This window comes from Asterias rubens, chromosome 20, assembly GCF_902459465.1.
Source record: "Asterias rubens chromosome 20, eAstRub1.3, whole genome shotgun sequence".
NCBI lineage: Eukaryota > Metazoa > Echinodermata > Asteroidea > Forcipulatida > Asteriidae > Asterias > Asterias rubens.
In genome coordinates, this window is record NC_047081.1 from 8821738 (window position 1) to 8847039 (window position 25302).

The 25302-nt window shown below is 38.4% G+C and overlaps 1 protein-coding gene across 5 annotated transcripts in view; it reads right to left on the reverse strand.

Annotated features, from left to right (window-relative positions):
* The window catches only part of LOC117303639 (PH and SEC7 domain-containing protein 2-like), an 80083-nt gene that overhangs the window by 39833 nt on the left and 14948 nt on the right, over positions 1–25302 (reverse strand). For all 5 annotated transcript variants that reach the window (XM_033787866.1, XM_033787864.1, XM_033787867.1 and 2 more), the window contains exons 2-4: positions 25158–25224; positions 11229–11282; positions 3489–4857 (exon numbers count right to left, since the gene is read on the reverse strand). In XM_033787866.1, coding sequence (XP_033643757.1) covers positions 3489–4857; positions 11229–11282; positions 25158–25224 — 1490 coding nt within the window. The remainder of the gene's footprint in view (positions 1–3488; positions 4858–11228; positions 11283–25157; positions 25225–25302) is intronic.

Sequence of the window (25302 nt, forward strand, 5' to 3'; positions counted from 1 at the left end):
CAGGGTTTACAGAAGGTAATGGTAAACGACTTCTCTTGAAATTTATTCCATGAAATGCTTTACTTTTTGAGAAAACATTGAAACAATTATCAATTCTCGACATCGAAAATTACAGATTTATAGTAAACACATGTCGTGACACGGCGAAATGTGCGGAAACAAGGGTGGGTTTTCCCATTATTTTCTCCCGACTCCGATGACCGATTGAGCCTAAATTTTCACAGGTTTGTTATTTTATATAGAAGTTGTGATACACGAAGTGTGGGCCTTTGGACAATGCTGTTTACCGAAAGTGTCCAACGGCTTTAAATGCAAGATGCAAAACTTTGCTACAATGTAGGATGTAACTGTGGATTTTTTTCAAAGCTGCATGGCATTGTACCCTGCCGTTTCTCTTGTCATGAGGGCACATACAATCCTAGATAAATTCAGTCCCAGATTATAAAAAGGCAAAGTATACCTTTGGTTTATGGAACTGTTTGATTGTTTGATTCATATTATAAATGTACATTGTAGCTGATGTGAATATTTCGTTTCAGAAGGTGCTTGTGTTTTCGAGATATCGCTGCGAATATGTCCATGCAGGAAGAATAATTCCTGATATAGGAATACACAGTCTGAGAAATGTTACTAACAGTTAATGAGAAACGCTTCTCAGTTTCTTTGTAAATCTTTCTACATTATAACTAAGGGAGTCAATGTGTGGTGAAGAGGTTTTCAACTAGTGGTTTAATCCCAACGAGGCCATGGTTCTTGATAACTTTACCGAGACAAAGTCGAGGTAAATTATCAATAACCAGGCCTTGGCGGGTTTAAACCACTAGTTGAAAACCAATTCAACACACTTTGATTCCCATTCATAAATACCTTTTCAGTCAAACAGCATTTATACACTTTTGGTCAAAAAGTAAAATAAATGCAAAAATTATAATTTGTCAATGATTTCTTTCAACACAACACCCCTCCAGCTATGAAATGGTAAGGCCCTCCACCGCCCTCGGGTAAACAACTCCTTATAAGGGAATGCTGTGCTCGTCGCGCGTATCGCGTGATGTGGCCCAACTGTCCCGGCCGTTGCTCTCGACCAATAGGAATGAAGAAACTGTCTTATTAGCATAGGTGCAAGCTCGCGTGTCACGCCCATGTTTCAACACTTTTTTTACCGGTCATAAACAAAGGTTTATACACACCCACGTGACGTGTTCTCAACCAATAGGAATAGCGAAACTGTCCGAGGTGTTCATGAATACACATTAACTTCAAAGTGAAATGTTTCTCAAAATGCTTTATACCGAAAGCTGATGTTGTCTTCTAACCAAAAGATTTTGTTGCCATTAATTTTAAGAGTTAATAACTAAACGTCAATTAAATGATCAATTTGGGGTTTGAATGAGTTTACATTTCCTCTTAAGTTTCCCCTCAGGTAGAGACAAACAAAAGTCTACAAGTAGATTTTACAGACGTTATGAAACCGATACTGGTAATGAAGTACATCAGTACTTCCTACAAAAAAAAACAAAGATTGCATCACTGAAAGTAATCATAGAGCATTCAATAACAGCACATCTTTTTCATAATTTTTGTCTATTCTGTAATTTTCATGGTATTTTTTTACTCTTATGCGCCCCCTAAACGGGCTGGTCCTGGAGAGAGCCGCAATATAAATTCAATAAATTATTATTATTATCCTTTTCTCAGGTTCATATTAAAGGGACACGCTGCCTTGGATCGGGCGAGTTGGTCCATGCAAATCGTTTGAAACCGTTTGTTATGAAAAGCATAATGGTTGGAAAGATGTTTTAAAAATATAATATAATGATCCCCATAAATATGCCTTGAAATTGCACGGTATTTCAAATACATTGTGAACACCACAACTAATCAACTATTCTTTTTTTACAGCAGCTTTTTCCGGATCCCAACAGCCACTGACTAAATTCAAATCAAGCATAACAGTTGAAACTCGACATCTAATTTTCTGCGAAGTGCGACACTGAACCAACAGCTTATAAAATTCCTGCTGTCTTCTGTTGAGGCTCGACTGCTCCCGGCGGTCAGGACCGAACTCAAAGGCTTCCAAGACACTTTTTTTACCTTCACTATACACTGACGGCTATATTAGATTAAAATAACCCAACTGCACAGAATCTAGTGGCTGTGGATTTTTCCTTCGCGTTCCCTTCCTTGAGATTAAAGGTACAGTGATGTGATAGGCTGTTCAAACTTGAGGGATAAAAACTTGAATGTTTCTTCCATATTCACATTACTTCCGATTCCAAGTGAAATGATTCAAAAAAATGCTTTACATGTACCGGTATTATCAAAAGTTTTGTTTGGAACCAAGTAGGGCTAAGTTTTAATTGCCATTCATTTTAAGAATTGCCATTTATTTTAAGAATTGCCATTTATTTTAAGAGTTATTAATCAAATGTTTGTGACCTTCTCTTTCAAGAGAATAGTTGCTGTGATGTGTTATACCTCCATTGTTATTACATATGTTTGTTTCTTTCTAGATGCTTTCTGGGCATCTTCTCATGTATTTCCACCGCACTGTTTCAGTTACACTTACAAATTAGACCTTTTCGCAAATACTGGGGCGCGCGCGTAAAGCTTGGAATTAGGTGCATTGTGGTCTAGCTGGTATCCAAATTTGATCGATATCTATCCCACAATGCACCTCATTCAACAGTCTGCGCTTGCGCATTGGTATTTGCAATAAGGTCTATGTACATACTCGCTCATGTGTGTTGTGTTTTTAGTGTAGCCTTCAAAAAAGACTCAAAAATCCGGGGCCAATTTCATAGAGCTGCTAAGCACAAAAAATTGCATAGCATGGAATTTTTTCCTTGATAAAAACAGGATTACCAACCAACTTTCCATGTGATTTTCAGGATAAGCAAACAACAGCTGAAAACCAGTAACAGGCAATATGCATCAAAAGAAAACTTGGTTGGTAATCCTGTTTTTATCAAAGGAAGAAATCTCATGCTAAGCAATTTTTTGTGCTTAGCAGCTCTATGAAAGTGGACCCTGGACATTAACTGTATTTTGCATTGAAACAATACTTTTGGTTGGGAAGCAGTTTAACAAGATCTATTAAATCGTTTGCAGTACCCGCTGCTAAACATGATCGAACTGCCTCTAGCTACCAGGCAATCTTGGTGGTCTAGTTGGCACATGTATGACACTGTTCTAGAATTGCAAAGGTCGTGGGTTCGAATCCAACCCGAGTAATATGCCTGTGATTTTTTTCATGGAACTCGGGTAAGTCTTAAGTTAGTGCTAACACACATCGGTGCATATGGGTAAAACCAAAATTGCGTTTTCCATTTAGGGTTTTCCTCCCAAATCTAAAACTTGACATTTATTTTCGTTTCCTATCCATCCTGTTATTGGAGCTCATTGTACTGTTGGGTGTCTAATAAATAAATAAATAAATAAATAAAATACCCAAACAAATAGTTAATCGACTAGACACCTAGACTTACCTTTTACTCAGGTGCCTGGACACATCCGATCTCTTGAATCCGTCCAACATGAAGAGTCTTTTTGCAAGTCGTTGAGCCGATGGCACGTCCAAGTTTTTATTTCCAGCCTGGAGTGCGTTTCCTAAACTATCCATGTCCAGGCATTCAGATTCTTCAGAGTTCACGCTGTGGTCACTAGACGTTCTCGCACCCATTCCACCATTCCAGTGCTCCGTGGCGTCGTTCCCGGCATGATTAACCGGCGCGCTCGCTTCCTGTTCCTCTGTCGAGTTTTCGACCAACCTGTTTGCGTCCGAGTCCAAATTAGTCTGAGTTGACTGGGAATGTGCAACGTTCGAGCACTGTTTTGCAACCGACGACGTGCTTGCGTATCCAGAATCGTAGGCCACACTGTCTGATTCTTTATCTCCTATTAATACATCTGTTTGTGTTGGACGCTCCGTTTCAACTGTATCCCTTCCAGAGGGCTGTCTCGAGGACGATATCAGTTTTTGAGTTCTGAGCGGTGACTCCGATAGCGGTCCTTCGGAAGGACACGAACTTGCCTGCGAGGACAACTCGCTCTGTGACGATTCACTCTCCGCTAACGTTACTGTAGGCATTTTATTTCTATTGATGTCATTGTGCCTGTAATCCGAGAAGGTTGTATCAGTCCTATGATTCGGGTCGAAGCAGCTGTGGAGCTGTCCGTCCATCATATCAACTATCCCGGCTTTTGAAGTCCGAGACGTCAACGAGGAATCTTCTCGGTGTATCTGTGCCACTGTCGTCATAACCTGAACAGATGGAATGTCTGAAACACTGGAATCGGAGCTAAATGAATAAGCATTCGCCGCGTACACCTGTCTGGAGCTGGGTACATCCCGAACCCGTAATTGATCCTTGCTAATCCCGTTAATGGGGGCGCCGGCTCCTATCCTGTGATCGGGTGGATGTGTTTGCTTAGCCTTTATTGGCGATTGCTTGTTGGAATTTGGAGTCTCTACAATAATTACGCCTCCACTCTTGCACTGCTTCACCTGTAAATCTACACTTGATAATCTTTGAGTTGTTACACTGCCCTCAAGAGTTGATTCATCGCCATTATTTTGTCCTACACCTGGCACAAGGTCGCCTCTAGAGAACGACTCCAAACTCACGGCAGTTCCTCCATTCTCTGGACTACTTTCAGGGGCTGTTCTTTCGTTGGGCGTTGTCGGTGGTGACGACTCGCTTGGATCAGTTCTGGTGGGTGATTGCTCCTCACTCTTTTGCTGTTTGTGCTTTGGGCTGCCTCGGCCGATGGTCTTGACCCTGACTTTGGTGTTTGATCCCGGAGGGTTCTCCAGTGGCTCAAGGAATGTCAGAACTCTGGCTTTTGTTTCTGAGTCTGCGGAGAGAAAAAAAGTTAGATTTTAGTTCCATTTAGTCCACAATAAGTTTTATTTTTAAATCGATGCCATGCAAAATGTGTAATCGCTTTTTTCACTATTTTCTCATGACCCATGATGGCCGATCGATCTCAAACTCATACAGGTTTGTCAGTTTATGTACATAATGGTGGATTACACTGCCAGCAACTGTTTTGTTAGCAAAAAAACAAATCTGTAACGCTCCTTTGACAATGAAACTGAGATGCAGGGTTTTTGTTTACCAGCTTGTATCATAAAACCAGGCCAGTATGCTTAGTTTTTGAAAGGGCAAGGGCATCAAGGCATTTTCTACTTGGGAAAGGGCACCCAAAGAGGAAATTTAAATTTCTACTGAGAGCATTTCAAGGGCACCAAGGCAATGACAAGGGGGCATGGAGGCAATCGCCTTCGCTGCCTCTGTGAAGAATCAGGCCTGATAAAATGGCCTGCTGCTGGGATTAGTTCAAACTGAACAGATGAAACTCGGACGAGGAAACTGCCGTCCTCAATGAAAACTGGATCAAACCGCAAAGCTTGAAATAACAAGTGAGCTAGGAAGTGAATGTTTCTATAGCCGGTTGTTATTGTAAAAACGAGGGACAGATCTAAAAGAGTCAAGTGAAACATATCATGACAATAGACAGATGCTAGTTGTGAACATGTGTTACAATAACGGTTGGTAGGCATGGGCGACTGGTGAAATTTACTACCAACTAGTCGCACCTCAAATTAGTTGCGACTTAAGTTGTGACCAATTTTTAATTCCCAATATACACTGTGGCATAACGTTTACCGCAGGCGCAACAGTAGATTTCACACTGAAAGTACGCTAACAATTGCTTCATAAATTTGGTGACCTCTATACCCATCCCTAGGGATCAGATACAGTTGCTCCCACGAAATTAAAATGAACCTTACATACTATGTTTCATGTACCAGCACTCCTGAAATTTCAATAACCTTTATGGTAATGAAATGCACAATTTAGCATAAATCCTCTTTAAAACTAGTCTCATTTAAAACCTTTCAATTCAAGGCAATGTGTATTTTTGATAATTGTCAAGAGACCAGGCCCAAATTTCATGGCTCTTCTTACAGAGTAAGCAAAGAATCGGTGCTTACGGATGCAAGGAAATCTTCTGATAAAACATTACTAGCAAAAAGGATACGTTCTCATTCACTTCAGTCACACAGAACACCTTTAAAACACAGTTCAGCATTGGACTATAACTGTACAGGTTCGAACCACACATACTAACAGTTACATGTAGGTACATGTAGTGAAATTAACTGTTGTTGCCAGGCTGACCAACAGCTTTAAAGAAAGTCTACATTCTTACGTTAAAACATTATTAGCAAAAGGATACAACCTTGTTCACTTCACACGACCCATGGTAGGAACCACGAACCACCTTCGGACATGTTCAGCATTGGGCTAATAATAACTACATGTGTAAACTGCACCAGTACCACAGCATGGCAATGAATCTATACATCACGTACATGTACAGGCATGACAGGAAAGGAAATGCACGGAGGGCACCAGTCAGTCAGTGCAACTTGAACCTTTAGTACAAAGTGTATTGAGTTGCCTGTAGTTTATTGGCAAGTTAAAGGCAGTGGACACAATTGGTAATTACTCAAAATGATTGTTGGTATAAAAACTGACTTAGTAACGAGCATTGGAGAGCTGTTGATAGTATTAAAAACATGGTGAGAAACGACTCCCTCTGCAGTAACGTATTTTTTTTTTTAGAAAGAGGTAGTTTCTCACTCAAGCATGTTAAACAATACAAGACTTCAGCTGATGAGGCCTTTCATTAATGCATTATGAAAGTACACAATTTGTCCAACACTGGTATTGTTTCTTTTATTATTCTCTTGCAAATTCAATGACCAATTGAGTCCAAACGTTCACTGGTGTGTTATTTTGTAATGCATACATGTATAAGGAATATACACCAAGTGAGAATACTGGCCTTTGACAACCATTACCAAAGGTGTCCAGTGCCTTTAAACATGCATTTGACCTGTAAGTAATCTCAAAATTGATTTTGAAAACGTTGAATGATATCAACTAGATAATGACAACAAGGTCTGGAAGAGAACACGTTACACCCCCTCAACACCCCCCCCCCCTCCGAGTCAACTAAGAAGGGCAACATCAAGGTGAAGGGCATGCTCATTCACCACTTGATCTTTGGCCCGCAGTTGACGTGGAAATATTTGACAATTAAAGGGTTTTGATATTAACCTTTTGTAGAACAAGTTTTTGGCCGTGACATGAATCCCTACTCGGCTTTGAATGAAATTGTACATTGGAATATAATTTACCTGTTGAAGTTTCAGCTCCATTAGTTTTTGAGGAAAAAGTGAAAATCACAGAGCAATGTTATCGGGAGAGTCGCGTATACATTGTACATGATAAATTAATTTCCGTCTCCTGAGACAATTTTGTTTGTGACATTGTTTTACACCAGAAGATGATCAGAGCATACTGATCGAAACGACGAGTTGAAACCAACGGTTCTTTTCAGAACCAACCCAACTCATTAGAGACAGTCATTACATGGTATTACCGCAAACCTTTCCATATCATATTTCTACCATGCAAAGTTTCAAATCCTACTTAATTGTGTTACTCATTTCTCACAAAAATACAGTGCCTCATACAGCAACTAATATTTTAAGTTAATTAAGGGAAGCTTTCTACCATCATTATCCTCAAACAGTGTAAGTTTATCGTCAAATTGTGGACATTGTGTGTGTCGTACAAAAAGTACCCAAATCCTTTAAAGCGCTGAGAGAGAGAAAGACCGAGAAGAAAAAACATGTGAATCGTTGGATTCAAAGAGTAAATCTTTCGATGCATGCTGTGTTAGTTTGGATTCTATTACTAATGCATCACAGCATGGTCTTTTCTTGGGCCAATATTGCCGACGTCAACTACATTTCATTACCTCATGGTCAATGCCATGGGCCAATATGACTGACTTAATTAACCTCACTGAGTTTAAGAGTCATCGGCCTAAATACATGATGTTAAGTGTTGTCCTTATGAAATTACGATAGGAACAAAATTTTAAATCTCTAACCTCACGTTAAACAATATTTAACAAGTCATTTGATCTGATACACTTTCATGGCAAAATTTGAAACGCGAGTTGCTACGTCATCATATTAAAAAAAGCAAATGGGCTGTTCTAGCTGATTACATTATAGATGTTCCAACCTCCCTAGTATATTTTCCCAATCTTAACTCTAATCCTAACCCCAGCATGCAAAAATCATCAAGGGGTTTTCAGAACACACATTACCTAACCCTAACCCTAGCGAGTAAATCATCAGTTTTTTTTTTCTTTTTTCGGAACATACCATAACCCTAACCCCTTTTTTTGATTCATTTCTTTTATTTTTCCCACACACAAAGAAAAGTGATGCATTTATATTATAACAGTTAGAAAAAAACATAAGGACATTATGATTTTTTTCGTGGGGGTGTGGGTCCCTCCAAGAAGCATCAACCCTAACCCTAGCGTGTATATCATCTAAGGTTTTTCAGAACATACATGTAGGGTTGTCAGAACATCAGGGTTATCGGAACTTGTTTGAACTTAATCTATGGGTTTTTGGAAAAGTAGGGATATTGGACGAGGGGGGGGGGGGGTGGAAAATGTGTACACGTGTACATGTACTGGCCCTGTCTTGTGGATAGTTCTCCCAAACCCGACCCCTGTGTAGGGTTCAAAAACAATTTTGAAACATTCCCAAAACCAAAGGTATCTTTTGCCTTTTAAAGAAACGCTGTGCTATTACCGGCAGTCACGTGCAGAACACTTCTGGTACTTTCCTTTACATATGACTACAGACCGAGATGGAATTTCTGTCGTCTGTAAAATTGAAAAGATTCACAAACATATTGGCGTCTACGTCTGCCCCTTGTAAAAGGTCTGAAGCCCCTGGATATAATTTCCACCCTTGCAATGGTTTTTAAAGACCCTGGTAAAAACCGCAGCCAACCTAATAAATACCCAAAGTCATCCTCTGACAAAATGTCATCCATATCGGCGTGACAGAGGCTGAATCAAAAGAGGCCGCATACGTTGCTTCTTGAACTGTCTCTGAGATGCACTCATCCAGAAGACATTCGAGGAGTTACAACACAGCCAATAGTTCAAGTCTACTGTCATGGGATTCCTTAATTCAACAAATTATCTCCCAGTTATAACTTGCGAGTTATACGGTGCGATTAACACGCCATCACTCGCTGTCCTCTCTCGTCCTTAGCTTTTTTTTACGCGTCCATCCGAATGGACGAGGTCGCTTTCATAAATATTTACAGCGGTGTAATTCAGAGGGCTTAGAATCAATCCCTTAACGCACGCAAATTTTGTTTAATTGGTAACAAGTGGCAACAGTATTCAACGTTTATCAATAGTAATCTAATCACTGATCCACCAGTATAAAGGAAAATCTTTTTCCTAGAAGAATTCCTAGAAGATTTCCCCCTCAAAATGTCAAAGTACGTTAACTTTCGCTAAACAACACTTCAGATTCGATTCGTCCAATGCTTAATATTGTCTGCAGGCAGTTCATAAGGCTTCACCACTCCTCCTAGCATGTCTAGCTTAGTGTAGTGTGTGTGTGGTTTTTTTGTACCTCAAGACCGTTTGAGGGTGATGACACTTTTTATAAAGAACTGTGAAACGTGAAAACACCATGGATGTTTTCCGACGCATAGCTGCAATCAGGGCATCACATTCACTGCATACAGCTGAACAACTCATTCATTGCATTCATCTCATCAAGACTGGACTTCTGCAACAGTCTACTTACAGGACTACCTCAGCAATCACTAAACTGTCTTCAAAAAGTCCAAAACGCTTCTGCCCGCTTACTCACCAGAACCAAATCTTCCGATCACATAACACCCATTTTATATAATCTCCACTGGCTTCCTGTTAAACATAGAATACAATTCAAAATCTTGCTTCTCACATTCAAGGCCCTCCATGGGTTAACACCTTGCTACATTACACATCTTTTACAACAACGAAACATCAGACCAGGCCTTAGATCATCATCATCATCACACATACTCTATGTTCCCAAAACTCGTCTGGCAAGTTACGGAGACCGTGCCTTTTCCAGCTGCGCACCGCGTCTCTGGAATTCCTTGCCAGACGAGCTGAGGGACACACCTGATCTTTCTACTTTCAAACACAACCTCAAGTCTTATCTGTTTAATTTGTCAGCTGACTAGCTTCCGGCGCCTTTGAATGGATCTATTCCAGATACTGCGCGCCCCTATAAATTTTAAGTTAATATTATTATTATTATTACCAAGTCTGTTGGTACTACGAATGTTTGTTGAGTATGCATGCAGCTAAAATATTGATGGGAGCATGCATGCACTATACAATAATAGATACACGAACGTGTACATGGTGTACACATTAAAGGCACTGGACACCATTGGTAATTGTCAAAGACCGGTATTCTCACATGTGTGTCTCACTTGGTGTATCCCAACCGTATGCATTAAATAACAAACCTGTGAATTTTTTTTATTCAATTGGTCAGCGAAGTTGCAAGAGAATAATGGAAAGAAAAAACACTGTTTCTCCTAATATGTAGCATAGTTTTATCTCTTTGGTGTATTCTCCAGAAATATTTCAAGGGATGTTTTCCACCATCATCATCATTAGACTGTGCAAGTTTTATGCAAATCTGTGATCTTAGACAAGTTTTTTGTCTAACCAATCCTCTAATGTTCCTTTAAGATACCGTGTGATTATAAGGACTTGTTTGTCCACTACTCAAGTCACACATCGTGGTCGTTGTATTTACAGAAGAAATGGTTCTGCTAAGTGGTTGTTGAGCAAACCACATGAGCCACAAGTAGGAAGTCGCTACAGAGTAATGTTAGCAGGAAACGCAAGCGTTCGGTTTCCATCACGTCCGTTGGGAAATTATGCAGTCTAAAACAAAGTACTGTACATGTGCGCATAAAATTACACTGTTATCGGACTGTGTGGTTTATATCCTGCTCGCTAGGAATGTACAAAAGAGTCAGGGATGAGATTTGATGAAATTTAAAATTTCCTGAAAATTGCGCTATTTGGTCAAATCAAAATTTAAACACATTTAGCGTTCCCGCCCGTTTCCTTTAAAGAGGCCACTCCTTTTGTTTTCTTCTTGAATGAAAAATAAAGGAAACATTTAAACCATCTCAGACGAAAGAAAGCAAATGTTTTTGAAAAGAGGCCCAGACATTTTGTTTTAAATATGTGTCGGCCGACCATTAAAAACATTAAAATCCTAGAAACACAAAATTCTTTCATCTCACCTTCTTTGACTTTCAGCACAAGATCATCTGGTGATCGCATCAAACTTGTAACAACTACAAAAAAGAATGGAGAGAAAGAAGAAACAAAATAAGAGTTATGTTGTCTTAAGGTATTATCAATAGCCGCCCTCAGTAAGATAAGATGCTTTAGTGTCTTAAAGCCACCGGACATGTTCGGTTATTAATCAAAATATTAGGATAAAAACTTGCTTGTAGCAAGAATTGGAGTTGTTGTTGTACAACATTGCAGGAAACGACTCCCTCTGAAGTAACATAGTTTGTTAGAAAGAGGTAATTTCTAACTAAACTATTTGAATCTGAGAAAGACTTCAGGCATGATACTTCATAGGGAGTCATTTTCGCACAATGTTTTATTGTATCAAGTAAGTTTTTAAGGTCATTAGTTTTTGGAGTAATTACCAAATGTGTACACTTCCTTTAAGAGATGGGAGAAGGAAACATCTTAAGGAAGAAGAAGAAGAAGAAGAAGAAGAAGAAGGGCACCTTCTTGATGATGAAGGATGTTGTCACAGTCTCAAGGATCAGGACGACGGGAAATCAGAGGAAATATGAGAGGGATGGATATTGACGAAGGATGTGGAAGATGAAGCGCAGGATAACATTAAGAAGTTGACTTTGGTCCATACAGGAAGGAAGTCTAGGGAATCTTTTGTAATTGAAGGAGGAAACAGTAGCACAAGCGGTGACTTAATTACAATATTAAAGATTGTTTTGAAAGGGTTTGATAAAAAGAAACAATGGGAGAGTAAAAAAACAAACGGTTTTGTATTTAGACTTTCCTTTAAATACTTCTGTCTTAGATCGCAAATGAAAAAAGAAAAAACATTTAAAGGCTCTAGACACTTTTGGTAATTATTCAAAATATTTGTCTGCATAAAAAGTAAATTGGTAACTAAGCAATGGAGAGCTGTTGATACTATAAAACATTGTGGGAAACGGCTCCCTCTGAAGTAACATGGTAAAAGACTTCCAGCCTGAATGAAGCCTTTCATTAAGCATCTGAAAGCACACAAATTTGCGCAACAAGGATGGGGTGGGGCGTGGGGAGTTTTAGACAAAAGCTATAAAAATACTTTGATCGATATTTTATACAACAGACTAGTCACTGCAGTACTGACTTACAAAAACATGTCCCTACGCTACACATGTCCTTATGTATACATGTATCACTGAAAAAGTACAAGTGAACTATACAACCATACGCACCAGTACCTTGATCATACTGAATGCTCGTCTCTATACGCTAGTACACCACAAACGCTACATACTAGGCAATGTTATGACAAAATAAAACTGCTGTCAAATGCTTCAATATCTGGTAAAAATGACCCGGTAAATTGGACATAGTACATGTACTTGTACACGGTTCTGTATTTATTTTGAGCTCTCCTCATCCATTAAGTATTTCAATTTTAGAATGTACATGCAAGGCGCCTACGATAAGTGCAACAGACACAAGAGCACACAGTTACATGTATGTTATCCCAAGTCGTCTTGTGTCATTCCTTGATGCTCCGAGCATATGCATGGTCATACTGTAGCATTTTTATTAATTCCTAGAGGAAAGTACATCATGCTTAAAGGGTCCGTACACGTTTGGTAATGACACTGAAAATTATTGGCAACAAAAACTTGGAAAGAAATAGCGGCAGATTTGGATAGTATAATGCATTTTTAGAGGAAACCTTTCACTTCAAAGTACTGCGGTTATGGAAAAAGATGTCACTTCATTTTCCCAATAATTGTTTTTTTGAATCTGAGAAGCATTACTGACAGTGATGTTTCTCAGAATGTGTATTCCAAAATGCAGATTAATCTTCCTGCGTGGACGTAGCGGTTCCAGATTTTTGGCAATATCTCACTAAACGCTATCGCCCTTTTAAATAAAATTTTCACAGGTAGTTTCATGGTATACATATGTAGTACATGGATATATTTACAACTATAGGATTAAAACAACCAGTGGTTTCCAATTACCAAACAGCAGGGCTTAAATTTTACACCAGACTGCAGGCCCAAGGCCAGTGATTTCATTGTCGGGCCAGTAAACTCAAGACAAGACAAGTCCAGTAATCTTGGTTCTTCTTCAATTCAACACCTTTGTCTCAAAAGAATGATGTTCAAATGTTGAGTTTGAGTCTCACAAATATCTTTCAATCCTGCGGAGTATCACCCAAAACAAAAGAGATAAATCTTCTCAAAGTATTTGTTCAATTGAAACAGTTTAGATGATAAAACCATGTTCTCCTTTTGATTATAGTCTCTTCTCATTTTGATTCTTGTCTTGTAAAACAAATTCCGGGTCAGTAAAGGCTCTGCAGCCAATCTCACGAAACTTGACGCAACTTCGTAAGTCCACTTGCGCAACGCTTGCGCGAAATCAGCGTGAAATGGGCTGTAGAGCTACAAACATGAAACATGAGAGACAAAGCGAGAGACAGAGCGAGAGACAGAGAACAAATTTAACAGTACAACAGAGGAGAGCAATAAGAAGGGAAGAGAACTACTGCTAGAGTCCTGTTAGCGTATACGAACCCTTTAAAGTGGAGATGGAAGTAGCCCACTTGCAAACATGAGAGACAAAGCGAGAGACAGAGAACAAATTTAGCAGTACAACAGAGGAGACCGATAAGAAGGGAAGAGAACTACTGCTAGAGTCCTGTAAGCGTATACGAACCCTTTAAAGTGGAGATGGAAGTAGCCCACTTGCAAACATGAGAGACAAAGCGAGAGACAGAACAAATTTAGCAGTACAACAGAGGAGAGCAATAAGAAGGGAAGAGAACTACTGCTAGAGTCCTGTTAGCGTATACGAACCCTTTAAAGTGGAGATGGAAGTAGCCCACTTGCAAACATGAGAGACAAAGCGAGAGACAGAGAACAAATTTAGCAGTACAACAGAGGAGAGCGAAAAGAAGCGAAGAGAACTACTGCTCGAGTCCTGTTAGCGTATACGAACCCTTTAAAGTGGAGATGGAAGTAGCCCACTTGCAAACATGAGAGACAAAGCGAGAGACAGAACAAATTTAGCAGTTCAACAGAGGAGAGCGATAAGAAGGGAAGAGAACTACTGCTAGAGTCCTGTAAGCGTATACGAACCCTTTAAAGTGGAGATGGAAGTAGCCCACTTGCAAACATGAGAGACAAAGCGAGAGACAGAACAAATTTAGCAGTACAACAGAGGAGAGCGATAAGAAGGGAAGAGAACTACTGCTAGAGTCCTGTAAGCGTATACGAACCCTTTAAAGTGGAGATGGAAGTTGCCCACTCGTAAACATGAGAAACAAAGCGAGAGACAGAGAACAAATTCAGCAGTAAGGGAAGAGAGTGATATGAGAAAAGAAGAAAACTACTGCTCGGGAATTCACTGGAGAGCCAAGCGGATACAAATGCTCATTGATAAGGCAATAAGTAATTGCCGCAGGCTAGACAGTCACAGTGTACCAATCTCATTAGAGACTGTAATATTCATGGATTTTTTATGCGTAGATCTGACGACAACCAGAGTCTCAATATTGTGGCTGATGTTTTTTTTTTTTTTTTAATAACAATTTCAGGATATGCCGTTTGTGAGGAAATCTTTTTTTAATAAACTGCAAACAAAAAAGTCCCCTTTGCGGTTATTATCTCACAATCAATTAATTTGTTCCCTTGAGTTGAATATCATTTACATAAGAATTGTTTGAGATTGCCAGGGTTCTCCCTGGGCGTCTTAAAAACTGTTCGGCATTGTTGACTCCAATTTGGGAAGTTCGGCTTTTAAGCAACCTGAACTGTGGTCCTCGGAATTGTTTTTTTGTATCTTTGGTTTTCAAAGCTTTATTGTGCAATCTGGGGCATCCTAATGTTTTTATATTTTTTAGATCTTTGAGAATGCTATCTGAAGTAATGATTTTGTATACTATTTAATGATGATTTTTATTCCATTTTCGCAGGAAAACTAATATTATGTAGGTGACTTATTAATCTTTAACTTCGGCATCACTACATGTACCTGCAACAACAGTAGGACAGGACACCACCCTCTGTCCTGTCAATAAAAATGTCTGCATTAACCAAAAACGTGCAGACAACTTTCCCAAAGGAAACAATCGGTAAAGCATGGATGTGATAGGCTATTAGAGGGAGAAAAAAACCCATTAACTTTGAGCGCAAAGTGCAAAAGCATGCGATTTTGAAACCTTGCAAGCATGAAGCCCAATACTAACATTTAATTTTTCTTTGGTTTTAAAAAGCCCTACTCTGCAATCTGGGGAGTTATCATACAGTTTTAGCTTCATTGTAATTTATTATTATTATTATTATTGTTTAAATTGTATTATTATTATTATTATCATTACTATTATTATTAATTATTACTATTATTATTATTTTTTTTAATATATATATATTTTTTTTTTTTGGGGGGCAGCAACAAAACAGAGAGCTCCGGTATAAAAAAACCAGCGAGTATATATGAATCACTCCTCAAATTACATGCAGGCCACGGAGGTCATGACCTCTGTTGCCCCTAGTCTTGGCCTTGGTGCCCTTCAAATGTTTCCCATTCACTTTGTAGATTTTCCAACGCTGGCGCCCTTTCAACGTGATCGAAGATGAAATTGAAGGACTGCAAGGAACTGTATGCTAAATTGTGTCAATTTGGCTGTATTTTTTTATACTTTGAGAATTCGTTTCATCAATTGTAGTGTCTTATAAAACACTCGAAATTTGAGTACGCTTGTCAGAGCTGTTGACATTACCACGGTGATAACCATGACGATGTATTGATTTGACATAGGTTGTCATAAAGATAAGGGTTTTTCTAATATTCTAATCTCATCTATAGTGTTTGTTATTCTAAAAAATGTCAAGCTTTTCAAGTTTTGTATAAATTGTGTGTTTTGTGAACCTTTAGCCAACAGGTCAACTACAGCGAGTGCCCTCCGAATATTGGAAAGAGAGCTATTTGATACCACATTTCGTAATTGCCTCTGTGGCGGTGAGTTGTATCGAACTCTTTTGGGGAAATTGATGCTAATGTATTTTTATGGGGCAAGTTTGTACAGATAGCGACGGTATTTAGTATGCCATGGGGAATAAGATGTGCCATCGGCAGTTCAGGGTAGTGCCAGAGGAATTGAAGACAATTCACGGCAGAATCAGACGTCTTCAAGCAGTACAGGTACATGCACTCAAAATATTAGGATTCATCTTTCACAATCAGCGTCATTTATGTCATTTAAACCTTTTAGTCTACTGTTGTAAAATCCCTCTCTTTAAAAGTCAATTTAGGAATGTGGTTGACATTTTAAAAATGCCCCCTGTGCAAATTCAGTTAAAACAGCTCAAATTGATGATATAATTTGCAATGTCCTAATGACAAGTTTCACTTCTAAAGTAAATGCGTAAAGTGGGAAATGAGAAACACATTTAAACAGACATAGTAATTACAACTTGGGTTGGTTTTGTCAGTTGTTTTGTCAGTTGGTTGGTGTTGGTTGGACAGTTGATTGGTCAGTTCCTCAATTTCATTTAAATGTTTCTTCTGAAAGTAATTTATGCAAGAACCCCTTTTAAGGTGAAACCCTGCCATACCTTTGACTAGAATCTTAGTCAATTGATGGGTCAAATGACTGGTCAATTGACTGGTCAAATGATTGGTCAGTGGATTGGTCAGTCCCTTAATTTAAAGGTGTTCTTCCTGACAATAAATCATGAACCCCTTTAACGTGAAACCCTGACAGTCAAGTCAGTTGATTGGTCAATTGATTGGTCAATTGATTGGTCAATTGATTGGTCAGTTGGTTAGTCAGTTGATTGGTCAGTTGGTTAGTCAGTTGATTGGTCAGTCAATTAGTTAAAGGGTTTTCTTTCTGGCAGTTATTATGAGTCCCTTTAACGTGAAACCCTGACAGTCCTTTGACTACAATACAGTCTAATCAGGGCTGTGAAATCAAATCAATTGATTGGTCAAATGACTGGTCAATTGACTGGTCAGTTTGTTGGTCAGTTGATTGGTCAGTCCCTTAATTTAAAGGTGTTCTTCCTGACAATAAATCATGAACCCCTTTAACGTGAAACCCTGACAGTCAAGTCACATGATTGGTCAACTGATTGGTCAATTGATTGGTCAATTGATTGGTCAATTGATTGGTCAATTGATTGGTCAGTTGATTGGTCAGTTGGTTAGTCAGTTGATTGAGTCAGTCACTTACTTTAAGGGTTTTCTTTCTGGCAGTATTTATGAGTCCCTTTAATGTGAAACCCTGCCAGACCTTTGACTAGAATGTGGTCTAATCAGGGCTGGGAAATCAAGTCAATTGATTGGTCAAATGACTGGTCAGTTGATTGAGTCAGTCACTTACTTTAAGGGTTTTCTTTCTGGCAGTATTTATGAGTCCCTTTAACGTGAAACCCTGCCAGACTTTGACTAGAATGTGGTCTAATCAGGGCTGGGAAATCAAATCAATTGATTGGTCAAATGACTGGTCAGTTGATTGGTCAGTTGATTGAGTCAGTCCCGTGGTTTAAAGGTTTTCTTGCTGATAGTTATCATGAACCCCTTTAATGTGAAACCCTGCCAGACCTTTGACTAGAATGTGGTTTAATCAGGGCTGGGAATCTAGGTCAATAGAATTTTGATTGATATTGAATTTACACAGTTTAAAGGCAAGTAGCTACTCAAAACAATTATTAGCATAAAACCTTACTTAGTAACGAGTAATGGAGAGCTGTTGGTAGTACAAAATATTGTGAGAAACGTCATTCTCTGAAGTAACGTAGTTTTCGAGAAAGAAGTAGTGTTCCACGAATTTGATTTCAAGACCTCAGATTAGAATTTGAGGTCTCGAAATCAAGCATCTGAAAGCAAACACCTTCGTGTGACAATGTCCGTTTTGCTTTCATTATTGTCTTGCAACTTCGACGACCAATTGAGCTTAAATTTTCACAGGTTTGTTATTTTATGCATAAAATATGTTGAGATACACCAAGTGAGAAGACTGGTCTTTGACAATTACTAATAGTTACCAGTGTCTTTAAGTCTTACGCAGGTTCCAACAGGCTTTGGTATGAACTATTGACTGCCTTCAGAAGGCCTTTATCAATCAATCAATAGACTTTATAATGAACTATTGACTGCTTTCAGAAGGCCTTTATCAATCAATCAGTAGACTTTATTTCCACTCAGTCAATCACTAAAATAAATGCATGGTTAAAGGAACATTACAGAACATTGCAGAAATTCTGAAGATCACAGATACATAAAACCTACACGGTCTAATGATGATGATCAGTAGAATTTTTACATCCCTTGAAAAAATTTCTGTCTGAAATGTAAATTTTTTTGATGAGAAATAAATAAAAAATAATTTCCTAAGAAACTTATTTCTTGTTTGGAGTTTATCGCTCATTAAGCCTTTCATGAAATTGTTGTTGTTGAATTGATGTCATGCAAAATGTGAAATAGTTTTTTTTGTATACTGATTTCTCTGATGTTTTTTACTGTACGTGTTCACGAAGCATGTATACGAGCACATCACCATGATACATGGTTAACAGGGTGCTGTGGTGCATTACATGCATGGATGCAGCCAATAAAACCAGAAACAAAAGAGGCAAACACCTTCTCTTTTCGTAAGTGCACTGGGTTCTTCTCATATATTTGGCCCAGGCCTGATGATGTATACAGTTTCTTTGCCTTCAGTTTCTTTGACAAAAAAACCTAAAGAAAAGAACATTAATGCTTCTTCACTCGGTCCAACGTAAGTGAAGAAAGAACAGAATAGAACAGAACCCTAGCAACACGTAATCAAATATTAAAGGTCATCTGTGTACATGTACATGTCTAGGAACTTGAAGTGTGAACAATTTAGTGGAGTACAATTGAATTAAAGCTTCTCAAGATACAGTGCTTAAGTTCAACACGGTAACGTGCATAAAAGTGACTGATCAAAGTTGGGCAACTAAAAGGTTTGTGGACATGTTTTTTTTATACTCCAACTGTTTCTCGCCCCTGTTTTTTAAAGGCACTGTACTTGTTTGGTAATAACTCAAGATATATTTGCATAAAACCTTACTTGGTAAAGAGCAATGGAGAGCTGTTGATAGTATAAAACATTGTGAGAAACAACCACCCACTGAAGACATATAGTTTTTGAGAAAGATGTCATTTCTCACTAGAATAATAAAAGACTTCTGGAATGGCCAGAAGCCTTTTATTCCTATCTGAAAGCACCCTATTTTGTACAACGAGAGTGATTTTCTTTCATCATTTTCTTGCAACTTCAATGATCACTTGAGTCAAAATTTTCAGGCTTGTTATTTTCAGGCCTGTTATTTTATGCATACACACATTGTTGGGATACACCAAGTGAGAAAACTGGTCTTTGACAATTATTACGGGTAAGGATAAGAAACATGCTTAATTCAGTCTGAAAGCTTACTGATTTGAAGCTCATACTAGCACCAATTTTTCTGTGAAATATTTCCCTCCGAAATGAAGTCATATACACCTGCAACAGCTGTTTTTGTTACAAAAACGGCAAAATGCACTTACATGCTGAAAATGATGCATGGTGTCCACGTTTTTCTCTTGCCTCACACAACGGGATCAAGGCCAAATTTTTACATTTTGTTATTTCATGGTCGATCACACAAAACATGAACACTGTCTGCGACTATTTTGTCAGTTCTACCAATCCTTTTTTTCTTCAGCCGCGCCACGCATCTGGAACTCTCTACCGCTCAATCTTCGATCTTGTGTTTGTACCGCAAAATTCAAGTCTCTTCTCAAAACTTATCTTATGTCACAGGTTTTCAATGACTAATTTTGTTGTGTCTGTTTTTCTTTGTGTTGTGTTTTGTTTTTGGTTTTACTGCGCTTTGAACACCCAGCAGGGTGGATATGTGCGCATTACAAGTCTTATTATTATTATTATTATTATTATTATTATTATTATTATTATTATTATTATTATCCTGTACTTATGACCTCTAGAAACACCCAGCTAGAAATTTGGACTTGAAAACTTAGATAATATATCTTTGTGCATTTATAATCACACTACTTAGAAGTGAAATGCCCTTAAAATACAATGTACTATCAAATAAAGCTGCTGTGCTGAGCTAACAAAGTCAGTTTTTCATTGCCATTTATTTTAAGTGGATTACCACACGTACATATGTACCATCCCTTTCACAGATCAAATTAATAATTCTTCTTTAAATGGTAATGTTCAAGGGTCAGGATGTGGCATTAAATATTATACATCTCAGAAATGAAACCTAGAATGTAAAATTGGGTATCTGATTACAGTGACCGCCTGAGGTGTTAGGATCGAGTTCTGTCACTGGTCAACTGACTGTGCACCAGCTGTCATGTTATGGCCATTGCTGGCTATTAAGGCACTGGGATGGACACTACTGGTAATAATTACTCAAAATAATTGTCAGCATAACGGCTTACTTGGTAACGAGCAATGGAGAGCTGTTGATAGTATAAAACATTGTGAGAAACAGCTCCCTCTGAAATAATGTGTAAATTTTGAGAAAGAGGCAATTTCTCACTCAGATAATAAAATACTTTTATTAGGCAGATGATGAAAGCACACAAGTTTGTGGAACAATGGGTGTTTTTATCTCTTGCAAATTCGATGACCAAATAAGACTATTTTTTTACTGGTTTGTTATTTTATGCATTATGTTAGGAGACACCAAGTGAGAATACTGGTCTTTGACAATTACCAAACGTGTCCAGTGCCTTTATTAAAAGGGCAGTCAATGATACACTTGACACCTCGAACTGTCTGACATTGTACAATATATAATTTCCCCATGGACATTCTCATCATAGTCAAACCATTTTAATATTTTCTTCAGTGTAGGTAAGGAACAATTTGTGCCTGGCCGTCATACGCAGGTGTTTTGTGTAAAAACTTAAAGGCAGTGGTAATTACTCAAAATAATTATTAGCATAAAACCCTACTTGTTAACGAGTAATGGGGAGAGGTTGGTAGTATAAAACATTGTGAGAAATGGCTCCCTATGAAGTGGAGTATTTTTTGAGACAGAAGTAATTTTCCACGAATTTGATTTTGAGACCTCAGATTTAGAACTTGAGGTCTCGAAATCAAGCATCTGAAAGCACACAACTTCGTGTGACAAGGGTGTGTTTTTCTTTCATTATTATCTAGCAACTTCCATGACCGACTGAGCTAAACATTTCACAGGTTTGTTATTTTATGCATATGTTGAGATACAGCAAGTGAGAAGACTGGTCTTTGACAATTACCAATAGTGTCCACTGTCTTTAAATACTAACTGCATGAGAAAAACATAAGTTTCGTTGTTGTTGAGTTGATTGTTTGTATATGCACAGTGCATTGTCAAGAAATAAATAATTAATAAAACAACCTATTGCGCCAACTATCCAGCTACATGTACATATCGAGGTGAATGATAAAAATAGGAAACCCTATTTTAATTATTTAATTTGTTTCAAATAATTGAAAGGCAGTGAGGTGTTATTAATTATATATATATTCAATTAGTTTTTTTTTTTCTTCACATAACTGCCGAACTTGTCCAGTCGTGAGTTCACTGGCCCCCACGCTGACCCTACTGGCTTTAGGCCTGGCAGTCCAGTGTAAAATTTGAGCTATAATAATAATAATAATACACGGTTTTTATATAGCGCTTTTTCACGGGGTGTCTCAAAGCGCTTCCGACATTATAACCCCTGGTCACTGGGCCTTAAATCATTCCTTAAACCATCTCAGCTCCCTGGGGAGTATACAGCCTGTGCGACAATTATATGCGCTACATGGCTAAACCAATCACAAGAACCATCTCTGCCCTCACAGGTACCCATTTACCCCTGGGTGGAGAGAAGCAATTATAGTTAAGTGTCTTGCTCAGGGACACAAGTGTCACGACCTGGATTCGAACCCACACTCTGCTGAACAGAAGCATCAGAGCTTGAGTTCCGTACTCTTATCCACTCGGCCACGACACCCCCATACAATGAACATGTACATTGTACACTGTACCTTAAACATGTAAAGTACATGTACATGTACACAGTCGTGTACACGTACTGTAGATGACACCTAGTTATTATCGCAGACAAATCGTTATTGATTGTGTATTGTTATGTGACACATGTCAATAATGATCACGATACAGTAACAGTAAATGCTCAATTACCTGTGCCTTGTAGTTTTTGTACAGTGTACATGTAGTACTATTCCAAACGTATCAAATTATATTTAATTCTGAAATAAACAAAATGAATATGAATGCGTAAGATATATTTATAAATTGTGTTGCTTCTCTGCGCCAAGCAACACAATCAGAACCCTTCATTATCAAAACCAACTTTGTAATAAATCGAAAAACAATTATTTTGAAATAGTTGTTCAAATCAAAGATTCATCTGAACATTGCAATTATTAAGGGAATCAATGTGTGGTGAAGAGGTTTTCAACTAGTGGTTTATCCCAACGAGGCCTGGTTCTTGATAATTTAACCGAGACGAAGTCGAGGTAAATTATAAAGAACCAGGCCTCGGCGGGTTTAAACCACTAGTTGAAAATCGATTCAACACACTTTGATTCCCATTCATAAATACCTTTTCGGTCAAAAACATCATCACTTTTTTGTCAAAAAGTAAAATAAATGCAAAAATTATAATTGTTAAATGATTTCTTTCAACACAACACCCCTCCAGCTATGAAATGGTAAAGCCCTCCGCCGCCCTCGGGTAAACAACTCCTTATAAGGGAATGCTGTGCGCGTCGCGCGTATCGCGTGATGTGGCACAACTGTTTCAGCCGTTGCTCTCGACCAATAGGAATGAAGAAACTGTCAATATAAGAACAGGTGCATTAACACTTTATACTGGTCATAAACAAAGGTTTATACACACCCACGTGACGCGCTCTCCACCAATGAGAATAGCGAAACTGTCTGAGGTATTTATGAATAGTCTATTGTAAGGGACGATACAGTTGACATGGTGAAGTACACAATCACAATACAATGTTGTGACAATTGCGTTTAATCATTGTCAGTATAGTACATGTACTTCATGGACTACAGTCAATGCAGCATATCGGAACCATGTCAAAGATTTAGCCAGTATTTGGTAAAAGAGTCTCCAAATCTGCTTGAAATTTTAAAACTTGGTGTCCAAATTGTCCACTTACATGTACAATCACGTATGTAATAATTTACTCTTAATATAGCGTCTTACATTAAAACTTTCTAACAATATGTGTCAAAGGTCAATCACAAGAGCTTCCTCAAGGTCAGATAAGCTGAGGTGTATTTGTCTGATGACGCATTCATTTTTGATCAACAACCTTTTAGTACATCCGACACACCTTAATTCCGGACATCCTGTGGTTTCAAGTCAACTTAAACGGACAAAATTTTACAAAACTTAATATATTTGAAACTTTTAATCAAATTTAAAATGATAAGGTCATAGATTCTGTCAATGTTATAAATATGCAGATTTATAAACAAAATTACATAGAAATCACGCTCAAGAGAGACATCAGTTTTCCACTGCAAAGTTATTTTTCTTTTCTTTTCCCCTCCCTCATGAAGACGAGCAGTGAATACTGATCGAAACATTGAGACCACACCTGGGCCCAATTTCATGGCTCTGCTTACTGTAAGCACAGAATCAGCGCTTACGGAAGCAGGGAATTCCGTGCTTACAGCAAGCATATTTCACAGGTTAGCGGCAAATTTTGGCTTCTGCGCGTGCGTACTCCAGGTTACTAGGCATTCTACGCTTACAAGGCTAGCGCAAAAATTCCGCGCTTGCAAGTAAGCGGAGAACGTGATCGTAAGCACAGAATTTGGAGGTAACCAGGGCCATGAAATTGGGCCCGGCTCTTTTCAGAGCCAACATTCCTCCCAAAAGAGATTTTATCTATGGTTGTACCCGAAAGGTACAATAAAAGACACAAGATGTAAAGTTTCAGCAGAATACAATGTCTACTTGCTGAGAAAACGGCAACAAATTGCTTTCCCCAGAAGATGATCAGAGCATATTGATCGAAACGTCGAGTTAAACCAACGGTTCTTTTCAGAACCACCCCCAACTCATTAGAGATAGTCATTACATGGTGTTACCGCAAACCTTTCCATAACAAATTGTCAGGGTATTTTCACATGTACAACGAACCCAAATTTAGCAGGCATCAACCCCAATTCTGGCTAAAGCTTTCACGCGCAAAGACATCAGTCTTTTCTCAGATTCAAACTGCTTACATGTACGTGTATGGGTTGAATATTGTTTCCAATTATATCATTCAAATGGAACCTTTTATTAAAATTCATGTAGTTTATAGATGATGTGACCTATGTTCACATTCAAACCGCCCTCTGTTGAAAAAACACTGTATACGTCATGTTTCGCCGGGCAAAAAGAGTCGTAGTCATGGTAAGATTGCATACACTTTCTAGCTGGCTGCCAAAACACAATGGTTTTGCCCGGCGGTATGCGCGCGAATCATGTTATGATTTTCGTGTGACGTCAGAGGTCACATCGTCTATACTACAAGCAGTTGCAAGGGTGGATTTCACAAAGAGTTTTAACTCTTAAAAGACTACATCTCAAGACAGGATGAGTTACTTGTCCTACCCTAGGACTACCTAGATGCTAACGTTTTTATAATTACTCTTAGGACATTCATGTAGTCCTAACTTAGAATTCTAGCTTTGTGAAATCGACCCCAGAGCTTCTAACCGAGGAAGTTTTTATGGTTATGACATTCATTTTTGGATTTTTACCAATCTAAAACTTCGAAGAGGCTAATTCAATTTAAAACAAAATATAACATAAACATTTTCAAAACACTTATTATCACCCATGCAAATATAAAATGAAAAGAGCATTTTCTTTCTAAATACCTTCTTTTGTTGTTTTTCCTTCGACAGCCTCACCATTTATTTCCAAAATAATATCTCCGACTTGCATCTGCGGGAAAAATAAAAATGAAACAAAGACGTTTTAGTCTACACTTCAATCACACTCAAGAGAGTCATCAGATTTCCA